At 41.4% G+C, this 20682-nt stretch overlaps 1 protein-coding gene across 5 annotated transcripts in view; it reads right to left on the bottom strand.

Annotated features, from left to right (window-relative positions):
- Nucleotides 1-5059: 5059 nt before the first annotated feature.
- LOC121077132 (ubiquitin carboxyl-terminal hydrolase 12-like) overlaps nucleotides 5060-20682 on the bottom strand; it is a 30926-nt gene continuing 15303 nt past the window's right edge. For 2 of the 5 annotated variants that reach the window (XM_040572012.1, XM_040572014.1), the window contains exons 3-9: nucleotides 18641-18854; nucleotides 17461-17687; nucleotides 16232-16308; nucleotides 15265-15348; nucleotides 14421-14618; nucleotides 12430-12508; nucleotides 5060-7386 (exon numbers count right to left, since the gene is read on the bottom strand). In XM_040572012.1, coding sequence (XP_040427946.1) covers nucleotides 7285-7386; nucleotides 12430-12508; nucleotides 14421-14618; nucleotides 15265-15348; nucleotides 16232-16308; nucleotides 17461-17687; nucleotides 18641-18854 — 981 coding nt within the window. In that variant the 3' untranslated portion in view covers nucleotides 5060-7284. Of the gene's footprint in view, nucleotides 7387-11065; nucleotides 11614-12429; nucleotides 12509-14420; nucleotides 14619-15264; nucleotides 15349-16231; nucleotides 16309-17460; nucleotides 17688-18640; nucleotides 18855-18952; nucleotides 19042-20682 lie in introns of those variants that run through there. The other 3 variants (XM_040572016.1, XM_040572015.1, XM_040572013.1) reach the window with 3 other exon arrangements.

The following is a 20682-nucleotide window of genomic DNA, read 5'->3' as shown; positions in this document are numbered from 1 at the left end:
GCGATTCCAGGCCGAGCTCCCCTCGCACGTAACTCTTTTGCAGTTTCACACCCTGAGCCCTCTCCCTGCAGCGCCTCGTGGCACGGGTTTTGGGCAGGAGCATCCCTTCCCTATCCCAAATCCCGCTGGGAGAAACGAGATGCAAGCACGGTGCCGGCAGAGCTGAGCCTGCAGCGCTCAAGGTATTGCAGAGAGTTCGTTTTTGGGTGCTTTTCATTATTTTGGGGGTTTATTTCTTGATGAGGATGTGTTCCCTTAACCCAGCCCAGCGCAGCGCCCGTGGGCTGCTCCATTGCAGCTGCTCCCAGAGCCCGACCCTTGATCCTCTGGGATGGGATCAGGTCCCCGTCTGCCTCACGGGGGTCTGTCCCAGGTCCTGCCTTGCAGGGTGCCCCCACCCCTGCCTCGCTGGGTCACTGCACCCCAAGCCCCATGACCCCAGAGGGGACAGCCGGGTCCTTGTCTTCTGCCCTGTGGGGAGTGGGAGATGCAATCAAACCATCGCTGAACCCCGGTGGTTAAACCCGGTCCCAAATCCCTGAGGCCAGGACCACCTGTGGCCAGGTGGCCATTTCAGCAAGACAAAAAAAAAATCCCCATCAGAGCTTTCTCCATCAATTGATTTTATTATTATTTTTTTGCGATGCACCATAGGCAAACAGCTTCCTAAAACAGCCAAGCCCAGCGGCGTCTCCCAGAGGTGCAACCGAGCGAACCAGGGGCTATTTTTATCTGCTCATTTTTTTCAGAAAACAAAACAAAGCCCAGGAAAAAGCACCCCCGATGATCCGTGAGAAATAAACCCAGCCCAGTCCTGAGGAGCATCCCTGCGTGCTTGTGGGCACTGAGCCAGTGGACAGGAGCGCTTGCTCACCACAAATTGAAAGAAATTCAGGGGATTTCACCCCAAGGCTCATGGACTGTTGGGACTGCCTGCCTGGTTAACTGGAAATAGGGCGGTGAATGTGCTGACTGGGGACAGATGCCACTTGCTGGGAGGATGCTGAGCAGGTGAGGCAGCCCTGCTGAGCTCGGTGGCAATCCTTTCATCCTTCAAACCTTTCCAGGTGGCTTTTTGGAGACCCCAGAGCTCTCTGCAGATGCACTTCCCCCAGCCTGCAGCCTCAGCCCTCGGTGGAGGAAGGAGAGGAGGGTCTGCGGGGCAGGAGAGTGGCTGCTCGGTGCTGCAAGGCATCGGAAATCCCAGCCGCTTGCACAAGCCGGGCTCCCTCCCTGCTCCACCAGCCCAGCATGTTATTTTTTTCAGGGCTGGGATATAATTAGCGCCCGTTCTTCAGGAGCTGCCGCTCACCGTCACGCCACGTTTTCTTTTCTTAGGAATATGACTAACTTGCAAGCGATTAAACATGCTCAGGGAAAGAGAGGAGGGGGAAGCAAATTATTTTATTTTTTTTCTCCTTTGGAAGAAAAATGATGATTAAAAAAAAAAAAACACCTTCAGGAGGCTTTTTGCAGTTGCAGAGAACAGAATAAACTCGAGGAGCGATGTGTGGTCAGGCACGAGGTGGCCATGGGTCCTCCCAGTGAGGATGCTCGCGGCCATGGAGGACACCTTCCTGCCCGCTTCTTCCCTTCCCCTTCTCCGGGGGACAACCACCGCTGGCACAGAGGATGCTCTCATTTGCAGCCCCCTCTCCTGGCTGAGCCCTTTCAACACTGCGGGTTTCTTGAAGCTCATCTCCTCGCCAGCGCTGCTTCGAGGAAGGACATGTCCCCCGGGACTGCAGGCAGCACCGCTCTAATTACCACCGAGCTGCGGCCTCCAGAGAGCCCGAAACTGGATCCCGCTGCTTCAGATGGGTTATTTCGGAGAGGTTTGGTGCTTTGTTGGAAGGTATTCTTAGTTTGGAAAGAAGGAGATAATGTGGTTTCCAGCCCGCATGGGAGTTCTGCCGTCCCTGAGCCACTGCTGTTTAACCTGCTGGCAGCACTTGGCTCAGACAGCTGGGAAGGAGCACCCAGAAACTTGTTTTCCCAAATTCATTAATGGGCCTCCTCCCACCGGGGGGCAAATGGGGAACGCCAACAAGAGCAGAGCTCAGCTTTCTGCTGGGTCTTGGGCTTAAAAAATCGAGACACCCCCAAAATTCACAATTAGTTTTGTACTTGCTCTAGTTCCATCCATCAGAAACCAGGCAAATAAGGGTAAAAATCTCCAATTGGCTCTTTACTTAAATAGGGATAAGTCAACGAAAATATTTCTGCTTTGCACTAACCCATGCACTGACGCTCACCACCCCCCCCCACCCTTGTCCCCAGCTTTTGGGGGACACGCAGGGACCCGGCACAGCCAGCAAGGGACTCAGCCAGGCGGCCCCTCTCCAAACTGAAGCAGTTGCAAAGAAGTTTGAAGGAATAAACTGGATTTTTTCCAAACTCATGCTCTTTTGCTTGCAGAAATATTGTGACTCAAAATCTGAAAATGAACAGTTTAACATAAAAAAAAAAGGAAAAAAAAAGAAAAGGGGGGGGGGTGGAAGCGTTGCCAAGAATAACACATCCCTCTCCACCACCACGTCCTCACGTGGTTCGCCAGGAGGTGCTGAGGGTTTGCTGGCGCGAGAGTAGAAGCCGAGGGACCTGCAGGAGCTCTGCAATGGGGCGGGTGTTCTGGTAATGGCGCATTTCACCTGGAGGTTTTACCTCCGAGATCCCAACCCTCTGCTCCTAACTGTTGATGGGCACAGATGTCCCTGCACAGTGGGGCTTCCCTGCCCTTCCCTGCCCTGCCCGTCTCTTCCCATTTTTCCATGTGGAAGGAGGAAATTCAGGCAAAACAGAGTGTGAGGACATGGTCCCTGCTCTCCACTGGCTTGTTCCTTGTTGCAGTACATGCAGGCTGCTTTTGTGCTGAAGGAAACAAATGCACTAATAGAGTGCTAATTAGGACACTTAATTACAGGCGAAGTTATTCAGCTCCTACTGAAACCTGCCTGCTATTTGCTTTTGTGCCTGGAGAGAGGAAATCCAGCCATTTGTTTCCATCGCTGGCTGAGGCTGCTGGTGGGGAGCAGCCTGAAGCCTGCCCCGGCTGCAGGCTGGAGCCCCTCATCCTCGTCCTCATCCCCGATAACCCCAGGCCCTACAGCCCTGGCAGCCACCACAACACCCCACCAGGACCCTCCGAGTTTCTCAGACAAATGGCAGCGCAATTCGTGCCCCCGCTTTGCTGGATCCAGGTGTTGCAGGCGATTCCCAGTGTTGTGGCACCAAAAGCATTTTGCCCTCGGTTAATTTGGGCCAACGTATCCAGAGTAATACCTTTGGGGATCCGATATTTTGGGGCCTTCACAGTTCTTTATTTGCCTGGCCTTCAGGTCCGGCTCCTCCTCTCGGGGTTCCTGAGCTACCTCTGTCCCCGGCCCTCTTCCCTCAGCGCGGCGACTTGTGGGGATCAACCAGGCCGCAGGGGGCCCCCAAAGCCCCCAGAAGCTGTTGACACCCGAGGCAGGACCCTCCATAGCCTCCCTTCTGGAGGCCAAGAGGTTTCAAAGTGGCTTCTCCATCCGACAGAGCCTCTGATGGCAGCAGCGAGCTCCCCAAGCCCTTTGCTTTCCTCCCTGTCCCCTCTGACCACAGGCTGACAAAAAGCTGGTTGAAACGAACAGCCGAGAGGCAGAAAGGGTGAAACCGTCTTCCTTTGCAAAACGTTGCTTCAGAAGGAAAATATGAAATGGCCTGCATGTTATCCCACCCAATCCTGCTTCATTTTTAACCTTTTGTACTCTGGATTATCACCTATGGGCATCTAATCCCAGTTGGCAGCTGCTTTCGGCCGAGCACAGCAGGCCGGCTGGGGAGGGGGTATGCACGCAGAGCAGCCTGAAGGTTAATTAATGCAACGACAGCAGGGCTTTACATGCTGCAAATTAATTGTGTTTCAGGGGATCGCTTCCTTTTGATGAACGCTGAGGACTACAATGGGAAGGTTTTATTTGTCTCAGGGGCCTGTGTTAGTCTATTTTCTTTCTTGCACCAATCACATGCGATTTGTTTTAAATGTATCCTAAACTGAGCTGGCACGGTGACTTTAAAAAATCCTGCTGGTAACTGGAACACGCTGAGCACAAACACCAGCCCACAAACAAGGTGACGGGCATGGGGTCGGCTTCACCCCCACCCCAGCACGATGCTCTGGAGGAAGCCCTGAGGGTCAGTACAGATGCAACCATCCATCGGGGAAAAGCAAAACAGAAGCAGCCCCCAAATCCTAGCATCAATCCTGCCTTGGGGCTCAGAGCTAAACCCACCTTACTAGCAGATCTGCTGAGTGTGGTTGGTCAGCCTCAAGGCTAATTCTGGGAAACGCTCCTAAAGTCACTCGAAGTCAAGCTCACGTACCCCAGAGTAAAAATTAGCTCTATTTATTTATTACTAACGCATGTCCCAGCAGGGCATGGACCAGACATTATTTTGAATTTAAAATGTGCTTTTACAGAGCAGCTGTCACTTTGGAACCTCATTTGCTTCTACTGCATTCTGACTTAGTCCCGTGAATTCCTGCACACAGGAGCAGCGCAGCCCTGAACCGAGTTTTTCCCGTGCAGAAGCGGATGACACAGAAACAGACCTGTCCCGCGATGAACCTGAAAGACTCCAAGCATATGGTACTATTTTTGCCTTTCAAATGTCTCTGTTCCAGATCAGTCAGATAACATCTGCAACAAAGTCTTACAGAGTCCGACAGCAAGGGGTAAAGAATGGAGAATGGAAAGAAATCAGAGGGAAAGGTGACGGTGGAGCTCCTGCAGGGGCTGCAGAACAGATCAGGGAATAGCAGCGATGGGATGGGTGTCAGGAGAAAAGCCTCTGGGTAGAGGCTCCTTCATTTACCAGCACACTGTCTGTAATCTATAATGAATTGTTCAGTTCTCTTTAGTTTAAGCTGCTCCCGCACAGGTTATATGCACGAAAATACAGTGGTCAGAATCACTCAGCCAGCCAACACAGAGAGAGAAGCTAAGGAGAGAGTGACTAAGCAATTACTTTTTGCAATCCGAGGCAGAGGCATTCAAGGAAAACACTTGTGCCACGTGTGTTTGATCATATGTGACCTTTATTGGAGACAGGTGGGGTCATTTATTATACAGAAGTAACATCACACCATTCTCTTCCAACTTAATACCTTTTAGTTTCCTTATAAATCTGTAGCAAAAGTGCACTTTTAACAGTTTTTAATCTATAGTATATATCTTTCAATATTCTCTCTCAATCAGGTATTTGTAAAAACGTATCACCAGATACACAAAATACATGTCTAGTGTACTACATTAATTTTTGTATTTCCTGTTTAGATTATTTTTAACTCAGTGCTCTTTTTATTTTTTGCAAGACTTTCTGATGACAGGCTTCTGCTAGCGCCACCAGGAGAGGACTCACGGCTTGTAATGGGAACAAGGGGAGAAGACTCGTAGCCAGGAACAGTTTTCACACAACAGGAACAAGATGACAAGGATGCTTGCTGTTATTCAATGTCTCTTAAAATGACAGTACTCTGTATAATAAAAAATAATTTAAAAATGTCCATACTTTTTATTTTCTGGAGAAGGAGATGTGCGAAGAGTACTAAGTACTGTACTAAGCTGGAATCCGACGGCAATGACTGATTCGCATTTTGAAGAGAAGTTAATTGCTAACGTTATGCTTCTGGTCATGGTAAGGAGAAACAAATACGTACAGCCACCACAAGAAAATGTTTGCGAAATGCTGTTTTCCTGAGGACAATATTTTGGTAAAATCTCTTCTATCCTGTACAAGCCATGGAATTGCATAAGTTAAACGTCCTCAGGAACAACAACCACTGGTATACACCATGAACGGCCATACTGGAAACAGACACAAAGAGGACAGCTCTGGTGTTATCTAACAAGATGAAGGAAGGAAAATATGAATTTCCTCTGGTAGTTTAGAGCCAGCTGCGACAAGCTTTGGCACAGTAACAGGACTTTTCAAAAAGAAAATTACATATGATTTTCAGAGATTTCTTACAAACTCCCATAGTCTTTTCTTTCTAGTTATCCTTGAGATTATAATATATACACACGTAACGGATAATTACTTAATTTCAGTCTTCAAAAGACTAACAATTTCCCCTGTTAAGCAAGGCCTATAGAGGTAAAACAATCAGAAGCATTTTTAAGGGGGTTATGATTCCCAGACTGGTGCAAATGTTACCAACAGACGATGAGGAACACATAGCAAGGCCATGTCTGGGCTGGTTGGCTGGTTTTCCTTCTTACATGATCATTATTGTGAAGAACAACTGGATTAGTTTGGTAAATAATGCTTCCCTTGGTTAAGCCTTCACAATTAGTGCTGTTTCTGTGTATTAGCATAGATTCAAAATGCTAGTTGCATCAGTTTACTACGTATTGAATGAAATGTTGAACAGATCCTGTTTCAGAAAGAGGGCACTTTTGGTTTATGCAATAGCTCCAAGAAATGCTGTAACTTTAAACTTTCTACAGCAACTGGTTGCCAGACATTCTTCAACACAACTGCTTTTTTGCTCCCCTTAAATGTGCAGCAATGAGGCTCTGAGTCAAAACTTCTGCTTCAAAGCAAAAACGAACATTAGGCTAAGTGTGGATAGCCCTATACCTTCTGAAGAAGAAACAGAACAGTAAAAATAAAAATGCAGAAAGAAGCAGTGCTGTTAGTGTTATCTAAAACCAAGGTAATGCATAATGGGGAATTTACAATGCTGCAGTCAGAGTTTTTTTGTCTGTTTTTTAAAAAAAAAATTACAGACTTGACATTTCCAATATGTCTTAGCTTTGCACTGCTTCTCAAGTCTGAGTCACCAAAAATATCCAGCAACCAGCTGCTGTTCATATCCTAAAATATGCCTTCAGCTGACACTGAATATTGAAATCATTCTGCTAAAATACAGAAAAACGACGACAGAAACCAAGGTATAGCCTCAGGCCAACATTAAATGGTAAAAATTCTACAATGCTACTTTTAAAACTCTTCTTCAGTTCATGAACAAATAAGCAGCCAGGTTTCAAGTAGAGGTAACGCAGATTTTGGAAGATAGCACGTTAAAAAAGCCCAGAAAGAAAACTGGAGCAAAAGCTCTTCTTGTTACGGCAGTCAGCACTAATCCTCCAAGAAATGGCAGAGAGAAACCTTTATTCGCCCTGCTGGATCTGTCCTGGTCCTACAGCAACAATGAGTAACTGCTTCTGCTGTCACAAATATGTTCCACTTGGACATATCTTGATCCCTTTTTCTTTTATTTATACATACATATCTTTTGTCTTAGTCTCTTGACTGGTAGAAGAGGATATATCCAGATTCTGAGTTTTTGGAAATGTCTGATGTTAACCCATAGAACTCTTCAATGGCCTGGGCATCGATTTTCTGGAAATTAACAGGCAGAAATTAGTCTCAGTCAAACACTGCTTTAAGAATCCTTTTCACAAACAAAGTGTTATTTTCCAGCTCTCAGGGGTGATGCTGGAAAGCCGCACAGTATTAGTACAATCATACTTAAATATCATTGAAAACAACAAAATACACCAAAATATTTTCTCCACTTATTAACTTATTCACTACTGCAAATAAGTGAATCAACATAAAATAATTCCTCTCTGAAGTGGTGCACTCTTAAGCTGGACTGTAAAAGGGGGGGAATTAACAAAATCATTCTTAAAATGTTACACAACATTTTTATTTGCCTTTTCATTCAGATTGGAGTTACCTTTCCTGACCATAGGTCTGTAATGTAAATGAAAAAAAGCAGTCAATGATTAGCAAAGAAAGATTTTATATAGTTGGGAGTATATAAGGCCCTTCTTGAGCAGATTTAACATTTCATGTTCTTGTGACCCTCTTACATACAGAAGTCCTGCAAGCGCCACTGGTTAACTATACCATGAAATCTGTGGATCACACCCGACTGTAATCCTCTGGTCTTATGAGAGCTTTTCTTCCTTCAGATTTGCTGGTACAAAGCCTGCTGCAATGTTATCACAAGATTCGTGCTTTAAGAGAAATAACTTATTTGCCATATTAATAGAATTAAATGGCTTGCTTATACTTAGAGTTGTGAAATACTTTAAATGTCTGGAGGGCATTTTAAAGGGCTTTTAAAGATGCAAGTTCTACCATCCTGATTCAGCTCCTGAGAATGACTGGCTTCACATCACTGACTTGGATCCTGCAGTCAGTGGAGAACAAGTGCAGAAATTGAAGTGCTGAAATAAAACACCCCCAGTGGCCTGTGCTGCTCAGCACTCCACACTTGTTTTAGTATTTTAAAAGACCTTTAGGACTTTGGATTCAAAGATGAGAGGCTGATGTAGCCTGAACTTGTTGAGGAAGACCAAGGGGAGAGTGGTCTAAAGTAAAAAAAAATAAAATCTTTTTTTAAAATTTTATTTTTATTTCCCAAGGACTAGAACTGAGGAAGCAAAGAAGCACATAGAATACGAGTCTCTGGGTTGAACATGTCTGCTTTAATCTTGAAAGGGAGTAGCAGAGACCAAGCTGCACTAACATTTTAAGAGAAAGGGACCATGCAATGACTGCATCAAGGAGCCTCCTTGGCTACAGAATCCATTTGGCAGTGTGATAAATGGTTGCTCACCGAACAGACTTCAGTATCACCAGCAAGCACAAAAGCATTGCTTTCTCTAAGTGGCACTGCCAAACAACCCACAAGCTCAGGCCACCCTTTTCCCAGCCTATCTGAAGCATTGAATGCAAGAAAAATGTCTTAAGTTTCCAGAAGATACATTGACCGCAAGACTAGGCAGTGAAAAATATTCCCTTGAATAGTTTTGTTAAACATTTACTGTTAAAATCTGGGGAAGGGGGAGAGAGATAAAACATATTTTGGTTTTCTCTCTCCCCCCTCTTCATTTCTGGACTTCACAGAAGCTGAAATCCTACACTAATGGCATTTGCCTTTTCACACAGTTCACTGAGATAATGTCTACTTCAAATTGTTAGATACATGTTTTAATAAAAAAATAGCGAAAGAACATTTTCTAGTCCTTGTAATATATTTAGCTGACAACTCAAACATTTTATTTTAAGTGCCAACTAGTTTGCCGTGCAATCAAGTCTATTTCCACTACTACTCATTCTGAATGCAATTCAAATGTTTTACATAGATTAATTCATCCTACAGATATTTTTAGTTTTATCATGGCAAAAACAGCTTCCTTTTTAGATTCCACTATCCACAGAAAACAAAGTAGAAATGAAAGAGGATTATATAGACTTTATTCTTCCCATCCTAGCTGGCTGCGTATGTTGTGGACAGCAGATTTTTACCCGGTTGCAGCTTTAGAGCAACAACTGGTTGATGGTTTCACAACTACTTTTACGATTCTGTAGCTTCACTTGGCTTTAAGATGTTTTTTTCCTGTCAACTGAGCTTAAATATCCTTTGATCGTTTCTGGTTCCCCAAACCGCATCTTCCTTACTCACCATCCACAGCATTCAACTGAATCCTGCAAGTCTGTGAACAGACATTTAAGAGAAGACATGCAATCATTCTTGCCCTGTTCTGGATTTGGAGAACTTCAGGAATGGACACCTCTGTTTCAGGTACAGATCACCATGATGTATCAGTTAGTTCTCTAATGACAACGTGCCAAACCCGCCAGAGATCATTTACTCAGGTTTCTCAATTAATTTTCCTTGGCAAAGTATCCCATTTGGACTGACTGACGTCCTGGATTTGACTGACTGACGTCCTGGATTTGATGCAGTTCCTTTTCACATATGCTGTCGTATGTTTGCTTATCATTTATCTCCAATTTAATTGAAAGTTGGCCTCCCAAGCAAACCCAAACAGATAAACATGCCTTCACTGCTTATGACATTTAGTGGGTAATAAGAATAAGCTACTTCCTATTGATACTTCAGAGCTATTAATTCATATCACTTATCAAACACACAACAAATCTTTTAAACCGTATTAAAGGGGAAAAGACTTTCTCCTGCATTCTCTTTTAGCTGCAATATTTGTATATGGGTACGAGGACCTTGGCCCCATCTTCTGACGCCTGCTGACTAATACCCATTTGGCTACGTAGCCGGTTCTCACTCAAAATGTTATGTCTCCAAAGCTTAAAAGAAAACTGCTTTCATGTTCCGAGAGTCTCTGAAGAGTAGGAGGCTCCTGTGGCGAGCCCTAAATACAGAAAATCCTCCAGAATTCATGTTTTGGGAGATTCCAGGGTTAGGGGCTTCTCTTCTTTTTTTGCCACTCAGTTTTTGAGGCCAACCTCTGAAGTGCCATACAGAACAACGTATTTCCTGCAGTGGCACTGTAAGAACAATCACAAGCAGCTTGAAAACAGTACTTGGTTAAGCTCAGAGTAGATAGCTAAATCCCTTTAAGGCAGCAGATGGAGCTGACAAAAGTCATTTCAGCTTTACTTTGTTTTTTCAGTGAATAGCCTACAGCCCCAGAAAGAAACTAATTCTCAGGAGCTGATGACTAATTGGGGAGAGCAAGAACAGATGAGCAAAACTGCAGCTACTTCTTCCAGAAGCCTGTAGCAACAGCAAAGGAAAGGCAGTCTGCACTACCCTGTTCTTCTTGATCACTGAATCTCCAGAAATCCAGGTGACTTCTGGAAGGCTGAGGAAAGGCAAAGGGTGGTGCTTCGTACATAGAGGGAGCTGAGAGTTAAGCTTCACCTTTGTCATGTTTTTAGGAGGCAGGAGCAGGACAGTAAGAGCCCTTGAGACAAAACCAGCAAGAATGCCCACGCTACACGCTTCAGAGCGGCCCAAGGAGCAACACTTGATCGGAAAGGGTCAAAGACCTCAGGTGGCTTGTACGTAAAACTCTTGTGCAAGTTTTTGTGCCCTCCGTGGGCAGGAAAAACAAAGCCTCAGTTTCACAGAAAACAACACCTGCAAACAGACAGCTTTCGAGCAGGAAAAGGAATCTTAAAAGTCCCAGATCTGCAGCTGGGGCAGGGGGAGTGCTACAGCACAGGGCCACACTCCTAAACCTATTCAAGACTCCGAAAACTCACAGAACCATGGAAACCACAAAAAGCAGAAGTTTCATCTGAAAGAGCTTTATTTTTACAGCTTTTAAAATGAACTCTTAAAGAAGGTGAAATTTAAAAAGCCATGACCTAAGTTAGAAAAGCAACTTTAAAAAAAGCATATCTATTCAGGAGAGAGGAACTACATTCTAGCTTGTGACAGCTCCTTGAACTTACTATCCAGTAACAGACAACACATGTTTAAAAGCTCTGTTTGGCACAGCTATAAAAGTGCCAACGATATTTGTGGATTATATTAATTCTGATTTGACCTGAAAGTTAGGATACAACATAGATGTGACTCATTCAAAACAAATATGGAATAACAAGACAGTTATTTTACATTACTTTTTAAATGCCAAGTTTATCTCCTGGATGAAAATGACTGACTATTTGCATTTAAAAATATTAAATTGAGCATTATTTTCAAAATGAGGTGACATATAATTATGTACCACTGCCACGACAGAAGAAGAAAACCCACAAAATACAATAGTGTGGGAAAGAACTGTTCATAGCCAGAGAAGTTATTCAAATCACCAGGAAGTCACACCTGATGCTCAGAGCTGCCTGAAGAATAAAAAAGGGAGAGCTCACTACATCATCATCTCAACACAAACCAGGGTTTTGCTGTACCTGTTCAGACACGTAGCGTCTAACCTTAACCTTGACTGTGAGATCTCAGAAGCAAAAAGTATACTTTTGTCTTTACAAAAAGCAGTTCTACTGTAGTATTTGTTCTACAATTTGATATTTGGTTGATATTACGTGAGATATATGGATGAACATATTTTGGATATTAGATTTATGGGTATGTTAAAAAATAAGGAAAATTTGCTTGAACTGACTATTTAAATATTATTACCAGTAGCCCAAACACCTCTGTATATCCTCAGGACCTTAGTACAGTCTCCAAAGATTTTTTATTTATTGTACAGACTTTCTATACTTGAATTTGTTGGGGAAAAAATGTTTACAGGAAAAAAAGATAAGAAGTTCTTAAATGCAGCAATGAAATGCAACTATCAGAAAACAAGTTAGCAACAAAAAGGAGCCCAGAAGGTGGTCTAAAATATGAGCATTTCAGATTTTTATCAAGACCACTGCAGTATTTGAGCCTGAACAGCTGTACACCACCCTACATCTTAGCTGTCAACACAGCCATTGCATTGGTTTGCCCTTCTCTGTACATGCATCATCTTTGTAGAAGCGGTTAAGTGATAAAGTTTACTTCTGAAATATCCAGAATTCTTCTGTGCATGGGTTTTGCAGAAATCGTTTCACAGGTGCAAGAGCTAATCCGAGACATAAAAATAAACCCTTCACAAAGCTGGAGTGTGATGCTGCCTACACAGCAGTGTTTTCACTCTGTAAAAGCACACCTACCTCTACAATGTCATCATCAAACAGCAACCAAAAGCCATGGCTCTTCACAATGGTGATATAATGTCCACGATTTGGACCACTGCCAGGGGAAAAAAAGATTGAAGATTTATTACTCCTGTGCCTTCAAAGGCAGGGCTGCTGCTCTCCCACATGATTCTAGCTCTAACTGGCAGAATTAGATTTCCCAGCTGTTAATGTTGTCTAATACTACCCAATAACACTGACATTCTTGGACTCTACTAAATTGCTTGAATTAAAATTTCTATCTTTGCTACCTGCCAAATTCAATATATTCAAAATACACTATTCCATAAACATTTTAGGTAATCATCCATATATTTCAAAACTGAAATTAAAAGCCAGTCACTTCAATCACTGTTTTGTCACATAATCATCACTGAGTATTGTGAACACTTAAAAATTTTATTAAGCACTTATCTGAAATACTTAATTTGTACTTTTTTTATTTTTTAAATTTAATGTGGTTTAGTCTATCGCTGACTGCAGATGGGCTTTCTGCAACTGCTGTTCCCAGTTTTCCAGTCTGATTCTCTCCCCTGTGTCCTGAATGCTTACCTTGAAGGGAAGGAACAACAAAATTACTTAAAGAGAGAAGGATCTACAGGATAAAGGCAGGGACTGTCCTGAAAAGTTGCCAGCTTGGGATAGGAAACTGTATGGGTGGGAAAATACAAACTATCAATCTAACCCCAAATTCTCAGGGAACAATTCAGGGGCACAGTGAAAAAAAAACGTATTTTTTCCCCATCTTAACTTTTTGTTTAGGACCTACGTAACGCACGGAGTATTTGGGGTTTTAGCCGAAAGAAAGTAATTCTCTAGTCCTTCCAGAATTACTGATATACTTAAACACTATACCTGTCACAGAATGAAACTTCTGCTTATAATGACTCAATGAAAAATAAAACTATGAAGGCAAAATATTTAAGGCAAATTCTGAAAACTCAAATATTTAGAAAATGAAGTCTATCCTAACTCTTTGGTAAGCTTCTAGTGAGAATTAGAACCAGAAAAGTCATCGGGCCCCCTAAAAGCCCCATGTAAGGCAACAGGCTTGAGAAAAAAAAACAAAGCCATTTAATCCATCTAAATGATGTTTTAACAATGTAAAGAAATGGCTATTGATAAATGCAGCTATAGGTATAGCAAATTAACGCCTACAGAAGATGACATAGGATGAGATCTTAAAATGATAAAAACAGGAATAGTACAATTGTACCACAACAAAAATCACCTAGAATTATATAGTGTTTATACTAAATCTATACAGTATTGACATGTTGAATACTGTCCTGCTCCTCACAAAGATGCTTCCACCATTTCTGTGTGCTGTAGTACTTATTACTTTAAAACTCGCACTTCTAGAAGGCAATCATATTTATTCACTTCCACAACTGCTTTTTTTTTTTAGTGTGCTTATTTTTTTTCCTCCTTGCTATTAAAAACAGAATTAAAAAATACAATAGAAATTTTATAAAGTGTAAATTAAAAAAAAACAGCAGTACATAGTTGATTCCGCGTGGTGGCACCAGCTTCTAAAAAAACAAACCTTCAGTGGTTCAACACAGGATCTATAAACTACTAATATTTTTAAAAGCCTTTTCCAATATTTGTTATTTCACTTTGGCTTCCCTGGAAAGCCGTTGGGTTTTTGTTTGTTGTTTTGGAAGACTGCTCTTACTCTGCTAAACCTCAGAGAAACAACTTTTCTGATTTGCCAGCATATTTGAGGGCTCATAAACAAGCAAGCCTTAGACTGTGTAGTCTGAAAGCAAAATTTAAAACAGTTAAAAAGTGAAAAAGACCCACAAATCATCATTCATTTTTTTTTTTTTAATATTTTTGGAAAACTAGCTTGGCATGCTCCCATATTGCCAGCCACTGTGCTATTATAAAATGGCATATGGATGACAGACTCATTTTAAATTTCAAGAGGATGCATTTAAAGTCTAGAAAGCACAAAGACATACCTGCCACAGTGAACAACTACAGCCACAAGGTCATACATTCTGTCAGGATTTGTAGCATCTCCTGAAGTGTTAAAGAGCCGGAGCTCCAAGGGGAAGACTACACGGTAGGAAAGTTTGGTGTATCGATGCAGCTGGTCCATGTATTTGAACCTTTTTAAGTGCAGAGCTAGAATCATGGGCAACTTTTTCACTCTCATTCTGGAACAAAATTGGGTTAAACAAAGAAAAAGGTGTTAGCAGATCACCTAAAAACAAAGCTTTGTCCAAAAATAGTCTTAATACGAAGAAGTCTCTTAAAACACGTCTAAAATTTTGATGAAAGGTTTTTTTTTTAAAGGCTGCCTTTCCCGTATGTATTCTGGTGAGAATGGGCATCATTTCCTCTGAAAGATTAACTACACAACTGACGTCTGAATGTAGGACAACTGTTTGAGCTGAAAACATCAATTTTTCATCATATCAATGGAAAGAAAGGGATGGAATAAATCTGTCCGGGTGTTCCAGCTGCTACCAAGTACGAGATGAGAAATGAGATTTTTGCACACAGTATTCATAATGAAAGCAGATGGGTGGCTTTGAGCTGATTAATGCTAACTGGGGAAAACACGAATGTCTGGAAACACCAGATATAAGCTCTTCTGGGAGGAATACAAAATTAATCTCATTTCTCTCTGATAAGATTGCCACAAAGTTACCTGGTCTCCCCACTTTTCCTTGCTCCTTTCCCCACCAAACACAGATCAAAATAATCCTGCACTTTCTTTTTACTGATTTCACAAGGTGCATTTTCTAACAGCTGCCTGCTTTAAAAGAACATCTATTAGCCTGAGTATTTTAACCTTACCTTTTCTGTGCTTCCTGTTTACTGCGGCACTGCTCACAATAGTATTTATATTCACTGCATAGAGTTTCAGTATTACTAAACCCTCTGTGGAAATGAAAATGAAAGAAAAGTCAGATAGAGAGGGATATTCAGTCAGACCACCAGCTAAAAGTTACTGCTAATAATGATGAAAAAAACCACACACAAGATAAAATTCTTATTCTCAACACTTATATCTCCCAAACATTTTAGGCCTATTTGTCCCAATCTTGGGCTGTAATATCAACGCTCAGCTAGCAAAATCTGGAAACGATACCACCAGGTACTAACTGCATACTTTCTAGGTAGGAGTCAAACGAGATAGGTAGCACGCAGCAACTAGGTAATCGTGTTTTCTTTCCAGAGACAGCCACTCCATGTGGCAGGCATTAAACAAACTCTGGCCATTAGCCACTGACTAGGGAAAGTGGATTATCTTTCGGCTCCTAGCAATTATACATCCGTTATCAGCTTTTAAAAAGCTAGCTGCTATACACAACTTGTAGTATCCTAGCAGCTGATAAGCCTCGGATTTGGCAGTCAGCTACGTGGACCAAAACTTCTATCAGCAACAAGAACACCTGCCTCAAACAGCAGGACCAGGCAACTGAAATGCACTAAAAATATTAAACAGGAATATATTATGAATCCATACATAATATGTTTAGTTTCATAAAACCCAACTATGTTATGTAACAAATTAAAAACCCCATTAAAGAAAGTGAAACCCAATCTTCCACACCAGCAAGAAATCACCACACTCAGTGATTACTAAAAAACACTAAGAAATGAGCAGCAACACCAGTGGAGATGAAATGAACAGCACTCTGAACAGAACGTATTTTACCATAAGCTCAAAGCCTTCAACTGTTGCACATAAGAACAAACAAGGCTCTTCCCTCTAACCAAGGGCAGGTTATTTTTTCCATTCACAACTATTTTCATTTACCTTAGACAGTGTGTAATTGATGTATTTTGTTCCACATCAACCGACAGATCCAGAAAGTCCTCATCTTTGCTACTAACCTTGAAAAAAATAAGAAAAAATATTTCATAACAGTTTATAATCTTGCAGATTTCTTTTAACTATTTCTGGAAGGGTACAATGTTCTCAATGCAAACAGACTGATTTGAAAAAAATACATACACACACACACAGAGGTTCTTTCTTGAAGTAAATTAAAACTGAAGAAATAATCTGATATGCAGTTATAATCCAAAGGGGATTTTTTTTTAAAAAAAGCCTTGAGCTTTCAAGACATGTTTGCTTACTTCACTGGCAAAACCAAGTTTTTAACCACTCAGAGCTGGAGAAGCTTTATCTGTATTCCACTCTGCTCTGTAGACCGCATACAGTTTTTTGCTGCATTTCTGAGTATAACAGCAACTACTGATAGGAAATGCAGAAACAGTCAGCTGGATTTTCAATTAAATCCTGGGATGGCTTAGCAGTTAGGAAAACCATCCTTCCATTTGTGGAGCAGTCACATTTAGCTTCTAAATTCTTGAGACAGAATCTTATTAATTCCATTTTTAGAGCTTCTATTCACCACACAGCCATAATTTTAGATTTAAAATGCCAAGAGCACTCATTTCAGTTGTAATTGCTTCTCTCTTTCTCTCTCCCTATCTGGGTTTTCATTTTTTAGAAATATTAAATCAGACATGGCACATTGCTAACTACAAATTCCTGGTCTGAAGGTAGCGTGGTTCTTCTAACTCTACACTTTGACACTTCTTTTACTCTCAAATAGAATGGCTATGGACCGGCACCGCAAAGCACAGACTTTTAGTTCAAGAACCATTAAATTCAGTTAATCCCAGAGTTAAATAAATAGTGAGTAACTCTCATGAAGAAACATAACAAACTATCAATCACTGACACAAGAAATAACATGAAGACAAAAAGGCAGCTCATTTCAGCCAGGTGCAGACTGCCTTGATGGAAACAGGGAGGAATAATAGAAAAAACACTATGCTTTTTCTGAGAAACATACCTTAATGAGTATTGGTTTGAACATAGAGGTGATACAGTCATAAAATAGGCTATGCTCCATATTTTAATAGAGAGAGTGTAATTTCATCTATCCTAATAAATGAAAAAGTGTGCTTAGTATTAGGGAAATTGATCCAGAACCTGTGAAAAATCTAAGAGATTTTGTTTTGTTTTAAACGTACAGCCTCACAGTTAAGACATCTGGTTTCATTGGTTAGTGTTCCTTGGAAGATTTCATGGACCCACGTCAGATCAGTCTTTTCCCCTTCTTCACTCTCAATGCTGCCATTCTGGAGCTTGCCATTCTGCTTCTCCTGCTTTTTCTCTTCTTGCAGTAAGTCAGCAATAGTGTTAAGTAGGTAGTTCAGGAATTCATGTGCATCCTGCTGCATATAATTATCAAACAATTCTGGAAAGGAAGAGACAACGAAAAATGAAAAATACAGATAATACATAATATCAAGATACTACACTTTCAGGAATCAGTAAGTACCCTACTACATGACACCACAAATTATTTGGGGTTACACTGTAAGGAGTCTTTAAAGAATTGGGCTTTGTCGTTCTAGCAGAGGATGTTAGGTTACCCTCACCTATTCCTCTGGTTGCATGAAACAGATCAGAAGCTGAAAAGTAACATGAAAGAAGTTTAGTTTGAGCATTTCCTAGAACTGAAGAACAATGACTGTTGTTGTTTTGCTTTCCTTTGGGGAAGAAAAGGAATAAAGAAACTCAGATGGATTGCCTTGGGCCATTAGCTCATTAAGTCCAGCATCAAGGGGCAAAAAATCCCCTACTAGTAAGCTTATCTTTTCAAGTTCAAGCAGAGAGGATAAATCAACATACACAACTTCTCCTCACAAACCAGCCCTGGGAAATAACCACCAGTTCTCATCATAACAAGTTTATCGTACCACAAATGTAAGGAAGCAGGATAAGGGTGGTTAAGGCTCCCTACAGACCTTAACTTTGACTGGCTCCGTAAGGTCTGTTTAGTCATGGCAAATTCTAGCAGTGACCTGAAGCACGATGACTTGCAACAGACTTCTAGAGAACACGGTGCCAACAGGGAGTAACTGGAGTACTGAGACTCGTGTAAGCTCTCTGTACTTGGTCTGAGCAAGCACAGAAACAAAGATATCCAGATAATCCTCTTATGACACAGCACAGTTAATTCTGATATAATCTCTTCCTATGCTACAGAGGTGGCAAAATTCATACCACAAACTGGAGTTCAAAAGTATTCCAGAAATCTGCTACAACCTGACAATTTGGACTCACTTAAAAAGGAAACTGTTCCATTTTTATATGCTTAGGTATTCAATGCTTAAATCTACATAAAGAATTCATTTATTCATTTACCATTTTCTTTCCTCAATCGGGAAATAAATTTCTTGGGTGGGATGACTCCCACCTTCTTCTTTTGCGTAGCAATACTGTTGAAGAGATCAGAAAGGCATGTCAGGAGGCTTTCCTTCTTTCGAGGCTGCACTTTGTATGCCAAAACTTTTTCCCGAAATGGACGACAAAAATAAAGTGCCTGTAAGACTGAGTTGCAGTAGCAGGTGTTGCCGAACTGGTTAAAACAGAACAAAAGGAAAACAAACATTTTTGTGTTAGGTCTGCTAAAAAGTAATAAATGAAGAGAGGTTACTCATAAAGAATGTCACATACTGAAAATGGACACGTTGCCTGTCAGAGGTCATTTACTGGGGAGCTACTAGTAGGCATGTTCTGAAAGACTCATCCGTACATCATCACAACTGGAAGTAGCAGTAAAATGAAGAAAACAGTCACAGTGATATTGGGCACCAAAAAAAAAAAGCAGGAAGGCACTGATGAAAAAAGCCAATTGAGGGCTCATCATAAAGATCAGACCTTCTGGAGACAGCATATTATTAATCCTGGTAGGGAAGATCCTGGCATTACCCATCTGGAGAGGTGCCAATGGTAGAGCAGCACAGAGTAAATACCAAAAGGAAGAGGCGGCATCCCTGCATCTTGACTGTGTTACAGCAATGAGAGCTCAGCGCGTGAATTCATATTTCTGATTTGCCTGTGTCGCATACACAGATTACTTTTTGGAGATAGTTAGCAAGGTATGTCTAAAGTATTTCCTGTTTACAATGAAATATGAAAAGTACATGATGTAGGCAAATTCAAAGAGCAGCTGTTTTACATCTGCCCTATCTGGAGGCAGTGTCATTTTAGAGAAAGGAGGACAGCGATAATGGCTTCCATAGGCAGTGTTCCACATTGCTTAACAAGCAGAAACAAACTGAGATATTAGCATATCATCTAGAAGAACTACAGTATTTTTTGAGTTATTTCTTTGCAATTTATTGTGCAATTATATTCTACAGTGCTGTCATTTCACAAAAGTGAAACAATTTTTGGTTTGCCAGTCCCAAAATATTCTGGTAGTGAGATTCTGCAGCCCAAGAACATTGAGAGCAAAATATTAAGATAAACAAAACGAGCATTTTTTTATTATTTTATTATGTACTACTCAGAGTATGGCCACTACTGTTCACCAGAATTCAGTGTAATTAATGTAGCACAACGACTGCAAGTTTGCTGACTGAGTGAAACAGAAAATTAATAGTTTTAATTCACACTGCTCAAAAGGCTACACCATTACACATACATTAACAATAATTTATACCATATGCAAACATGGAACAACATTTAAAACTGTTATTGACATGAGGAAAACAAATATACAAGCTGAACAAACATGAATTTGGATGGAACCCAACTCATGCATATGAATGACCTTTAAATCAAGCACACAAACAAACATCACACTAACTAAATCTGCATACAATACAAAACAGGCAGGAAAACTACCACAAGCCTGACTAGATACCTCATCTGGAAACAGTAACATATTTGTCCATAATAATTCCAGAAAAAGAGAGAGAAGAAAGTAGAAGGTAACACCTTAAAAAACTGGGAGGTCATGGCGCAGCTTGCGTCCAAAAAGTTCGCAAACACATAGCTAGTGAGATTTCAGGAGTGTCAAAGAACATCCAGTTAACTGGTTACACGTGTACTGCTTTGATGCTGCCCATATAGTAAAAGAAATATTAGAATCAAACTACATGGAAGAGTTAAGAAGTTCAAATGCTATCCAAGTAGCCTTAAAAATTGCTGACAGTAAGAACAAGATGCTTTCCAGTAGCCAAAGCTATGTGGTGAAAAATTCACTTAATGGCATGCTTCAGGCTTAAAAAACTCTCCTTGCATAAAATATTCCTACTAAATAGTGTTTCAGCCTGCTTTGTTTGCTACCACTTTTACACAACATAACATGGAAGCACTTCTCTTCCTACAATCAGAGGACAGAGCCTGCCGGAGTTCAAGAAGCATTTGGACAGCGCTCTTCGACACATGGTCTGGTT

The sequence above is a fragment of the Cygnus olor genome, chromosome 13 (assembly GCF_009769625.2).
Source record: "Cygnus olor isolate bCygOlo1 chromosome 13, bCygOlo1.pri.v2, whole genome shotgun sequence".
NCBI lineage: Eukaryota > Metazoa > Chordata > Aves > Anseriformes > Anatidae > Cygnus > Cygnus olor.
The sequence above is the reverse complement of the archived record's forward strand: the minus strand, read 5'-3'. Positions and strand labels throughout refer to the sequence as shown.